We start from the raw sequence: 12,114 nt of genomic DNA on the forward strand, positions 1-12,114 counted from the left end.
CCCCCCCCACTCCTCCCTAATCATTCTTTTATTTATTCCCCATTTCTTTTTTTTTTATGTTTGGCCATTTCTGCGACACAGTCACTTACAAGTCTGCGTTAAAAGATGAAGTATTTTCAGTAGTTATTTGAGTTTATTATCTTTTAGAGTGCACTTGATATTTTTCTTCTTTTTTTGGTTTTTGTTTCTTTCACGGTTTTATTCGTCAAAGACACATTTTGATGGTGATAATGCGTGTTGTCGACAACAGCACGCAATCATAGCCTGTAAAGAGCCTATTTATATGTTAAGGCAGGATTCTTTTAAAACGGCTCAGACGTGGCAATGGGCCAATCTGTTCAAATTTAACAATCAATCGTTACTTTTGGAATTAAAATGCATATTTGTTGCACTTATTTCTTTGCGTCCTTTCGGTTGGTCTTGATGTTGACTTTAAACGAATTATTCGGATTTAAGACCTTATATTTGAATATTTTGCGTTTTTAATAGAATCTCCAATGATTTTGAAAATATTACTGTAAAGTGATTTCCCTTCATTTTCTCTTTGTCAAACCCTCTCTTAGCTTCCTGGTATAGTTAGGAGATAACCAGCACATGCACGCGTTGTATTTATTCTAACGGAGGCTTGATGCACAGAGATAAAACACCCATGTGTGGACTCGTCGTTTCTCGTTATGAAAAGACTCCAGTTACCATCAGTGTCGTCTGTACGTCCTCTGGCGCCCCCTAAAGGTTATACTAATAATTGCTGTCGCTCAATATTGGCTGTTGTGGTGTGACTCGTGTCTGTCCTGAGCAACGTTTCCACGGGGAACATTATGGCAATGAAGAAGTGGATGATGGAAATTGGTGAGCCTACTGGAAAACTGTGTAGAGCCAAAGAGGCTCATTCCCAAACTCGACACGTTGTTTTTTTTGTAATACCGTGAGCTATTTAATAGGATTCAGTCAACCTCTGTCCTGCCCTTATGTGGTGTCACACAACATATGATTCTGGGGCTACAGGCCAGGACAGAACAACCTATTGAGGTTTGCATTTCAATCACAGCTTTCTCCATGGAGCTAATAATAAAATATTTCAGCCCAGCACTGTTTATGAAAACCATGCTCTAAATTGACTTGGTAGAATCATGTTTTACAACTTGCATGATGAGACCAATTAATATAATGTTTTCTAAATTAAATGAAGTTAAATGCACCCATCTCTTTGCTTGCAAACACGTTGTTTTCTTTTGTTTGGGGGGGAAAAAAACATAATCAAGAAAGACACTGGTATGCACCTAATTTTCTAAGAGCTTTGGGAAATTACATTTAATATAATGAGGTCATTTGCATGCATGTACTGGATTAATTATACAACTGTGAATCATTCTATCTTAGGGGATACTCTTATAATGCAGACATTTATGAATTGTAGAAACCTGCACATTTATCTTTGAGTTTTAGTCGTGATAGTTAAAACCTCACCTTTTTAGCTCAGCTGTTTTCTTGACCAGCTATAAAAATCAAAAGTGCCATGGTTACTTCTGAGCATTGTTATTGCTATACTTTTCACATTCAGCTGCTTCAGTACTGGGGTCCTGGTTTTGTGCATGCTGGCTCACTGATCACTCTGTGGCTTTGTTGACTATACACAACCACACTAAGGTTAGTGCCAGTGCCTGTGCTTGTGCAACACTTCAGAAATGTTTGTTGTGAATAAGGTCTGGTGTCACATCTAGAATACTTTTTGGCTAATTTGGTGAGGGAGTCTTTCTCTTCTGCTTAGCTGCACTTGAAGTCTTTCATGTGGATGACTTGAAGTCACTCCCAAGCTGCTCCTCAGAGGCTGATTCATAGCACAGATGCATGTTACTTCTTCAGATGGGCTGTGCGGTTGCACTGGTGGAAAAAAAATAGTAGCTTGCTGTAAATGGACCTCTACCTAAACATGTGTTAAGAACATTTGGAGTCTATCAATACAAACTTCAAATTTGAGATTCATACAGAATCAGACTAAATCACAAAAGCAATATAGAAAGGTGCAGTGGGCACAGGGGCTCTCAATATTTACTGGATTGTTGAGCTTTTTCCATTTCTCTGTTTTGTGGTGGCTCCACAAGAAAGGCGATTTTTGTAATCAAACACTGGGAAAATTGATATTAACTATAATGGAAGTTGTGTAATAAATTTCCAGAGCAGCACTGTGAGGACTCTGCCTTCCTTTAAACTTTAGGATGATGATTTGACTTTTAAGATTAAGGCAGGTTAGGCAAGTAGTGATTTGGGTATAGGCTAAGTCTCCTGGAAATAAATGTATTTCAATTTATAGTCCCCATGAGGAATAAAAACATGTGTGAGAGACATGATCCAACAGTTTCTGAACTCACTACAACAGGCTACCACTGTTTATTGAGTTATTCCAAGTAGCATATCCATTCATGGGCCAAGTGAAGGGGAGCTCATGTGGACTGGCTTAGATGACAGTCAGTCAAGTAAACATGCCACAAAACACCATTTCTCTGTGTGATTTAATATTGCAGTTGTGGCGAACTAGCTCTTGAATTGACCAATAAAACACATATTACAAGATGTGAGAAGCTGGAGGAAGTTTCCCCGGTGAGTCACCTCAGTACTGTTATTTTTGTTGGACTCGCACTCCTCTAGTGGCCATTAGAGGAACTGCAACTTAAGGCACCTCTGTGCAGTGCACGGAAGTAATTAAGTAGATGTACTCTAATATTGTATATAATTTTGAGTTATTAGTACTTTGTTTTCATTTTATGCTACTTCACTATATTTTAGATGGCATTACTGTACTTTTTACTCCACTTAAGTTTGTTACTTTTCAGACTCATTAATAAAGCAAAATGAAGTATATTCATAGACTGTATTGTTCCTGGTGGCAAATTCACAAGATACCCACAGCATTTAAAGTATTTTAACTTGTATATAAGCTAGATAAAATTAACTCCACCTTTAATATCTTCAACATTAAAGTAATGAACACAATAATACATCAATATCCTTTAGTCATTTTAAGGCTAAATTGAAAAATCTGTTAAAGGACAATGAGTCATGTAACCACTGACCTTAAATTTTGTATGTGTGTGTTTTGTCTGTGATTATATTGTTTTTGAATATGTTGATACACAATGTGTGATTTAGTTTTTTATCTAGTTTGTTTTGTATTTTATTGTATTAGTTGTGGTTGGTATTGTTTTGTTACTGTCATTATGTTTTTGATTATGACCTCCCAATGAACTGCAGATTAGCTTTAAGATAACTCTGGTACAATACATCAAATGGCAGCATTTATGTTTAATATTGTACATGGTCTCTTACAAATAAAAGCTGAAATAAAATATTTATAATCCAATAATATGACAATGTGAAATGTGCCGTTCTGCACAATAAGTACTTTTACTTTTGGAACTTGAAGAATATTTGGCTGGTAATACTTTTGTACTTTAGTACATTTGAAATGCAAACTTTTATATACACAATGTTATCTCTACTTTTCCTTGAGCAAAGGATGTGAGTAGCTTTGGACCAGTGCTTTTGGCTTCACTGGGCCCCCTGACAGCCCTGAATGCAGCCCTTCATAAAGGCTGCTAAATGTCACTCTACAAGCAACCAACTTTCTTTGGGAGAATATTTTAAGCCATGTGTTACTTTCACTTACAGTATGTTTTGTCTTTTTCTGTATCAGGCATTGCTACTTACTTGCAAAGTGGCTCCACCCTCCTCAAAAGTCCAACTGTGTAAAGTTATTTTGGCAAAATCTAATGTAAGTGCAGCAGACAGTGGAAAAATACATGTACATCTACAGTTGTACACATGTATGTATATGCAGATGGCACATCATCTGTGCCAAGGGAGAACATGCATGCTCACAGTGGAGAGGCTTCATCTAATCTGTATTATTGTTCAAAAACGTGGTATCCACATAGTTAAGACTTTGCATTCTGTGCACATCTTGCATGTGTCATTTTTTTGTGTATGCGGACGCCATGAAGATGTGTAGAGAACGCTTTATATTCTTCCTTCTGTTGAATAATAGGCAGATAAACTTCATGTGTTAAAGTAGTGTACTGTGAATATCATGTATATGCTATAGTGGCCACTATGTAATTGTTAATTCTTAGTCCAAACGGCAGTTAAAAAAAAAAACCTTAGCATCACAGTGTGTATTTAATAACAGAACTGTCTTACAGAAACAAGATATATTTTTGTTTCCATATATGTGGTTGCAAAATAATTCAGCCTTCTCATTCATCTTGCATAATATTTAGTTTTCCACTTCTCTAAATCACAGTTCTGCCAATGCTGTTAAAGCCTGTTACCTCTTCTTAACTTGTTGTACTTCGGACCAAATACCATTCTGAGGTCAAATGTCCCAGTGTTGTTTGCGGAGTAAAGCTGCTTTGTCCGTTTGATGCTTGTGCACTTTGTGTCTGCACACATCTTCCCTTAAGTGAGAGGGCCATCTAGTGGCGACATCTTGTAAATGCAAACACCAGGGCGGACACCGACGTTGTTGCAGCCTTGACGTGACAACGTTCATGGGGAACAGGGCAGAGTTACATCAGATTGATGCGACACAAACCTCTCTAATATGTAATTAGACGCGCCTGTGCTTTGACCTTTTGTTATAATCACATCTGTTAGATATAAGCGACCGTGTCTAACATGATCAGTATTGATTTTGATGTGAAAGTTCAAGAGACATAGCCTGCATAATTTGAATTTCTGTTTTAAAGATGCTGCTTCTGTAAAAGGCATCAATCATGTGCCACAGTAAACTTAATTTTCTAATCTTTGTGTTTGTAAAATTCAGCAATCATCACTTATGTTTCTGTAACGTTACTCGACTTTACTCCTTATTTTTCTGGAGGAGTAACTATTTTTTAATATATTGAGACCTACTGTGCTGGACAACAACGGTTTATTAAGCTCCACTTTTGTTCATTGCTCTTCTATTGACACTTTAACACAAAACATGTCGGCAGTGTAAGGTTTTAACATTGCACTGTGATGTTTTAGCATGAAGGTGGTGGTGAAGTTTTCAGTGGATTATTATTAAAGGTGGTTAAATAACGCAGCCTTGTGCAAACTGAAAAAGAGAAGCTGAACAATGTGTCGAAAGTTTCACTCGACTGAACTTGGATGCAGCTACTTCTGTAAAACAGAACAGCATCCTTTTGCCCAAACTGCAGTGGCTCCACAGTTTAAGCTCTTTACTATTTGAACTTATTCAGGTAAAATCTTTGTCTGTACACCTGATTTTTATTTTAAGTGAATTTGTTTCGATGTCTTTGGCTGAAGTGATCTGACAAGTTAAAGAGAGTTTCAATTTCGCTGAACTTCCCTGAACTGATTGGTAAACGAATCACCGCTGGTTCTTTAAATAAAACTACACATCTGTGTAGTTTTTGGTCTGTAACCCCCCTAAACGACTGTTGGGGTCTGTTGTATTTGATTAGATCTGCTTGAAAGACATAACAGGAGCTTCAGATAAGTTTCCAATCGCGCCACATGCACGCAATTCGTGGCCAGAAAATCATTCTCAGCCACCAAGTCTTAGTGCTTTTCTTGCTGCGACCTGTTGGCACTTTCTTCGTGATCCCACATCCATGTGTGAATCACATTTTGGCTTCCACTGAGTCAAAACACTGTCGGAACACTCGGCAGATTGAGGCCAGCATTTCTCAGCCCAGAGAACTTGAACGAGGGAAGCAGCAAGTTTATTACCAAGAACAATCGACGGCGGATAGCTCCCTTCAAAGGCCCTGGAAAAGAGCCAGACTGGGGCTCCTCACTTTGGCTCCTGGCACCGTAAACGTGAAGCACGAAGGACACTAAATGACACTAAAACACTAAAGCTTGGTCTAATTTTCTAATTGTGCTGCTCATACTTTGGAACACAAGGATCTAGGTCTTTAGTCACGAAAATTTAAATGTGTGTGTGTGTGTGTGTGTGTGTTTTCCATACAAACTCGTGCATTTTGATCCTTTTTAAGAGATTTGCTTTTGAAAAATAAAAAAATACACCCATTTGGCACAGAGAACTTTGAGATGAAACTCCAGCTTTTGGGGAAAATCTGTCGCATAACAAAAGATATGAATGTGTAAGTTTCAAGAGATGAAACGATGAGCTATTAAATGTTTATTCCCTCCATTTAAGCTTCACAGTTAAAAAAAATAATAATGAACCATGGGCTCCATGCGATTTAAGTGTTTTTTATTTCAGTAGTTCGACCTATATTTTTGACACATTATAGCTACTGATTTGTGAATATACCCTGAAAACAAACGGCCCTGCCGATCTAAATTACTTCAGCTCTTTTAAATTGGTAACCTATATACAGTACTTCATTTGAGCCTCATCATACTAAATATTTAAGATTTAAACGCCCTATTTTTGTTTTTCTTTTCTAGACAGGTTATACTATTGTATTTTTTTTTATTAATCTGTGTGGTGTCGTCGCCCTGACACGTGTCTTTTATATAATTGGTGTCTTAATTTTTTCTATAATTTTCGTAGGTGTCTTCGACTATGGTGTTATTATAAAACCACTTTATCACGGTCCCTCATTCAGGTACAGTGTCTTTCTTTGCTTTTTTGCAGTAGCCTTCTGTATATCGTATCTTATTCTTTGAACAATTTACATTTTAACGCTCTAGTATATTTAATATACTCGCCAATAGGACCGAAAAGGAGAAAGCTGCAGCCAAAGCTTATTTCTATTAGCCTACTCTTTATTTGTAAAGCACTGAACACACTGCACTACAAAAGAGTAGTGCCAAAATACAATACATCACTTTGTTAATGTAGTATCATTTTCAGTTTATTAAATGCAGACACCAAAGCTGTCTGCCCAGCAACAAGAGAACAAACACATGTGTACATGTAAACAGACAAAACAGAATAGAAACCACTGAGGTACAGTACAAGCATAGAAGCTAACAGTAACACTGTGTTTCAGCTCCTGTGAAGTGCACAACCATGTTTCAGATTTCAAATTCAGAGAGGGAGAGAAGAAGAAAGGCTGGGATCAGTTTTCTTTATGCAGCCAAAGCTTATTATAGGCTCCTTGTACAGTCGCCGTTCCCTACAGGCTCTACCTCATATTTAATAAACAAACAAATGGGAACAGAAACATTTTTAGAACAACAACAATGAAAGATCTGCATTACCCGAGTCATGGCTGAAACAAATGATGATGCTTAATTTCAGAATTTACTGACAATGACCAAAACACGGACAGCTCGCAGGACAGTGGTCGCACATGACCCTACACCGCCCCCTGTCGGATTACAGGAGCAATAATTCCAGTGGCTACTTAATACGGTGATTTTGAGAGATTTGTCTGGTAAAAACCCCAAATCCTCTCTCATTTAAATCTCAGAACAGTCGTTTTGGGGTGGTGGGTTTTCATGCAGACATCCCCATAGTTTTCTCTCATCATAAGAAATCCCATCGGTGAAGACTCGTGTTGCATTGTTTGTGGAGGTTTCAGTGGAAACAATCACTCTTTAAATACACCGTTCCCACTGTGTGACCCAGTGGAAGAAATAAAAACACATAACTCCGCCAAGTCTTCGGTGAGAGTGGATTTTTGAACTCATCACTCACAACACACACACACAAGCTGCACACAAAATTTTCAAGGAGGTAGCAAAAAAAAACCCTCTCCAAGGATACCGCAAAATAACCAGTGCGCATAATAATGCTCTAAATATCATCGGAGGGTGCTACCAGATGTTGTATTGATAATGGGACTAATATTGGAAATATTATGACTGATTATAAAAGGCGTAACTAAATTGACCACGCATGAGTGGTGAAGGCTTACTGACACTATTTGCTAAACAAAACATGCACTTGGACTTGTGAATTTGTGGAAAGTTGTTTTAAGATGTGCACTTTGAATATGACTATATGAAAACTTTTCAAGGGGAGAATGCTCGTTGTTCTTCCTTAATGTTTGACTGCAGAGATTCGTACTTTACAATTGAAATGCAGACGTGTTTGTAGAACGGTGGCGGCTGTAATAGTCCTTTTCTTCACCTCGGAAGACAGTGAAGTTCCCTGTCAGCCTAAGTTGCACTTTTAGGTACATTTTATTCTGCAGGTGGCAAACGCAGGACGTAAAACGGTGCTTTTAATATTAAAGACTGGCGATAGTTTTCAGCAAAATGCTCTGGGACAGACTAGGCTACTGTATTTCATTACATGTTGAACAAACTCCAGCTTCGAGGCTGATACAAATAAAGGCAACACTGGACAAGGGAGATGCCATAAGACAAGCAACAGCTCTAGGGCCTCGGTGTACTGTATGTAGTAATACAGTGGGCCCCTCTGCTATTTGTCTGAGACTTATGTTACCTTTTTGAGACTGCATGTGGACAGGGCGATTTTTATTTATGGCTGTCATGAGCATCTATCGGTCTGTATTGATTTATCTACATGTACTTGTGATTTGACTGTACCCATCAGTCACTGCAAGAAAACTACTTGAACATAATCTGAAAAGTAGCCTATATTTATTAGAATGGTGGGCGTATTTTAGACTGGATGCTTGCCTATTCTGCCTGCATTATTTCGGGTCTCCTGTGTTGCATTTAAAGCCCCGTCCTATATAGGTCAGACATTTTTATTCCTAATGTCACAACACAGTGATACCAAGGTACAACCCTTAGCCTACTCATGCGCTTTAAGAGCTCCCGACATTGGCATTAGCCAAATATTCTACAGATCTTTGTGACATTTTTGATAGATAAATATAGAAGACTAAACAGATGGTTGGAGTTTAACTTCATCCCCCACCCCGTACCAAAATATTTCCTCATGGAGTAGCCTGTTTTGCTATGCAGTACTGGGAGCAAGGGTGGGGCGGAACAACGTGCTCTGCATATCACGTGACCCTGGATTAACAAATCAACAATTACCTACCCTTTATTCCTCAGGAGTTGCTAAAAGCCTTGCAAGAAGCGTTTGAGGAAAGCTCCATGGAAATGTGTGAGCGGAATCCTTTAAATCCCGGCTATGTTGGTTCTCTGTTGAATTTTGCGCCCCCTGAGTCGCTATATTTCTCCAACTTGCGGGGTAATGGAGCTCATATATCCGGGCTGCATCAGATCCCTTACAATAGGAGGGACGTGTGCACGCTTCCGTGGACTTCCTCAAGTTCGTGCACGTCCGGATCAGCCGCACCACCACCACAGAGCCGCGCCTTTGGGGGCTACTGTCCGCCGTTTCTGTCCAACTCGGTGTCTATAAATACCAACTCCTGCAGCGGTCACGTCAAGGCGCATTTGGAGGAGTCTGCTCGATGCTTTCAGGACACAAACCACAAAACAGAAGATGCGGTTTACGCCGGGGAGCACGAAACCGCCGGGGACCGCGGCTACTCAGACCTGGACAGCCGGTCTCACGCTCCTGCGGCCCAGATTGATGCGGATTCAGCAGCTCGACTACATATGAACGACACCAAACAGGAGCAGAATCCCCTTCACCCATCACTAAGTAACACATGCTCCAAGACTATTTTTGTTGAAGGTTAAGTATTATAATTTATATCCACGTTGTATCGTAGCTTGAGCTATTTCTACAAGCATTTTATTTAAAGCACCACATCAGTCTGTGCGCCCTGAATCACTACCGTCTCATATTGTGTGTTTGTGATTCATCAGGTTCCATCGGTATGTACTGTTATGCAGGATGTCTCATATTGTGTGTTTGTGATTCTATATCACATTATTCTGAGATTCATCAGTTTCCATCGGTATGTACTGTTATGCAGGAGTTAACACTAAAACCTTAAAGATTGCGTGTGATGTGTAATGAGTTCATATTACTGTCTGAATGTTTGATGGCCAGTTTACATCTCCTGTGGCTTCCATTGTATTTTAATAGGCTACTCCTATATATGTAAGCGCTACTGCGCCTGTGGTTCAGGGTAATACTAGCCTTCTTATATTACTATATTATTATTCGTGTATGGTGTGAGTAACACTATAGGCACTGCCACTGGGAGCAGTTATCTCAACGTGTATTAGCCTACTGTTGCTGATTCAGGTGTTAATTTAAAGTATTAAACTTGTTTCCACCTCTGTTTTTTCCAGGTGCACCGTGGTGCTCGTCCCAAGTGAAAACCAGAAAGAAGAGAAAACCTTACTCGAAGCCACAGCTGGCTGAACTTGAGAATGAATTTATGATGAATGAATTTATTAACAGACAGAAAAGGAAAGAGTTGTCAGACAGACTGGAACTGAGCGACCAACAAGTGAAGATATGGTTTCAGAACCGGAGGATGAAGAAGAAACGACTGATGCTGCGCGAACAGGCTTTCCACGCATACTGATGACCTCTGGACTTGATCATGACCATCAGTACACAGAATATATACTGTCGTACTATGAATGTTGCAGTTTATCATAAGCCCTTTGACATGTATTTATACTGTTGTGTAAAATGTTTCTGTTTCTGTCAGATATGCTACAGTTTTTATCAGCTCACAAGAAGTTCAGTTAAATTAATAGTAGTAAAAAAAAATGCATTGCAGATGCAGATAAAACAGATTTTTCCCAAATGTCATCTTTGACTTTGGGATTCTGAAAGTGCGCACTATAGGCCCTGCTTTCTGGTGGGACTCAGCGCGGATTAAAAATGAACCTGATTATCAGCCAAATTCTCCTCCAACACAAATGTCAGGCCTAATTCAACAAAATCGTGGCTCTATGTGGTTGTGTGTGTCTTGTAAGATGACCTGCGCATGTAGTTTCGGATTAATGTGGACGCAAACAGTCAAGTTCATGTTTACGGACAGATAAAACGTTAACAAAATGTTGCAAAAATATATTATAATTGCATGTGTCTTGTCTAACTGCTGTTATTCAATTAAATGCCTGATTCCCCCCCGGTTTGTTTTAAGTTTGTTTAGATAAGCAACGATACATTATGTTCCAAAAGGCCATGTCCATGCACATTCAAGGTCGGTGTGTGGAGGACAGGCTATGCGCCACAGGTGTTTACTTCACAGTCCTGCAACACACTGGATTTGGTTGATGTGTTGTTTAAAGCGGCCTTGTAATTGCAAGCGTGGTGTGTTTGTGTTGCTCCAAACAAATATGATTGTAAAGCCACAGATAAGATGGTTAGTTCTTGCTTTAAAATAAATTCTATATGGCTAAACACATAGATTATAAATGTATACTTACCATCAGGTTACACGTATTTAAGAATCATTCCAGAAAGCATGTTATTGGTAGACATTCAAATGTGAATTAGACCAGCCATCGTTTTACGCACGGACAAGAGGTTCAGTGATTTGGTCGCTACGTAAAGATGAATACATTTATAAATAAAGAACATTTTAAACGTCCTGGAGTTAATTATTTTTGTCTTTTTATATGTTCAGGTGGGATATTGAACGACTTTAACTTACAGGCTTCACGTCAAGACCACTGAGTCAGTCGCTCACTAGTTGATCATAACATTTATGTTGAAAGTGATGATGAATCTGCATTTTCCAACCAATTTTCTTTATGATTTAAAAGCCAAAAGTGCGTGTAGCGACGGAAGGGTAAACTTAATGTGTGTTGGTACCTCCCACATAATATAAGCGGAATACTGCTCAGCACAAAAGGAAAACATTTGTTGCCCTCATACAGGGACAAGTAAACAATATTTACCAATATTTATCCCTCACGCTGAAAATTAACCCTCCTAGCTGTGCGTCCAGCTACCACGTAGCTTCAAACAGAGGTGTAAATATTTCAGTAGCATCCAATCACCGACCGCTTGGCATAATCACCCACTTTTACTTGTTCCTGTATTTGGTAGCGAATATTTCAAAATGTTCTTTGACTAGACGCATTTATCAAATATTTTCACTCTTGTTTTTGTGTGTTTTCTTATATTTTGGTCCCGGATTCATCCGTAGTCCAGACACGAAAGGTCACCCTCACAGTAAATACACATGACAGTAGCAGCAGAGCCCACACCCGCAAGCAAAACCTCCACATGCCAGTTAGAGGTTACTCTGACCAAACAAAGCCACAGCATTTGTCAAGGAATCTTAGAATTTCACTGTAAAAGTATGGAATGTGTGTGCGATTTACGCGCAC

At 39.0% G+C, this 12,114-nt stretch overlaps 1 protein-coding gene across 1 annotated transcript; it reads left to right on the plus strand.

Annotated features, from left to right (window-relative positions):
• Positions 1-8,994: 8,994 nt before the first annotated feature.
• Positions 8,995-10,897, plus strand: hoxd12a (homeobox D12a). The gene is made up of 2 exons (XM_020596502.1): positions 8,995-9,544; positions 10,111-10,897. Exons 1-2 carry the CDS (start codon positions 8,995-8,997, stop codon positions 10,347-10,349), a joined length of 789 nt encoding a protein of 262 aa, XP_020452158.1. The 3' UTR covers positions 10,350-10,897.
• Positions 10,898-12,114: the final 1,217 nt, after the last annotated feature.

Source organism: Monopterus albus, unplaced genomic scaffold (assembly GCF_001952655.1).
Source record: "Monopterus albus unplaced genomic scaffold, M_albus_1.0 scaffold30.1, whole genome shotgun sequence".
In the NCBI taxonomy this organism is placed as follows: Eukaryota; Metazoa; Chordata; class Actinopteri; order Synbranchiformes; family Synbranchidae; genus Monopterus; species Monopterus albus.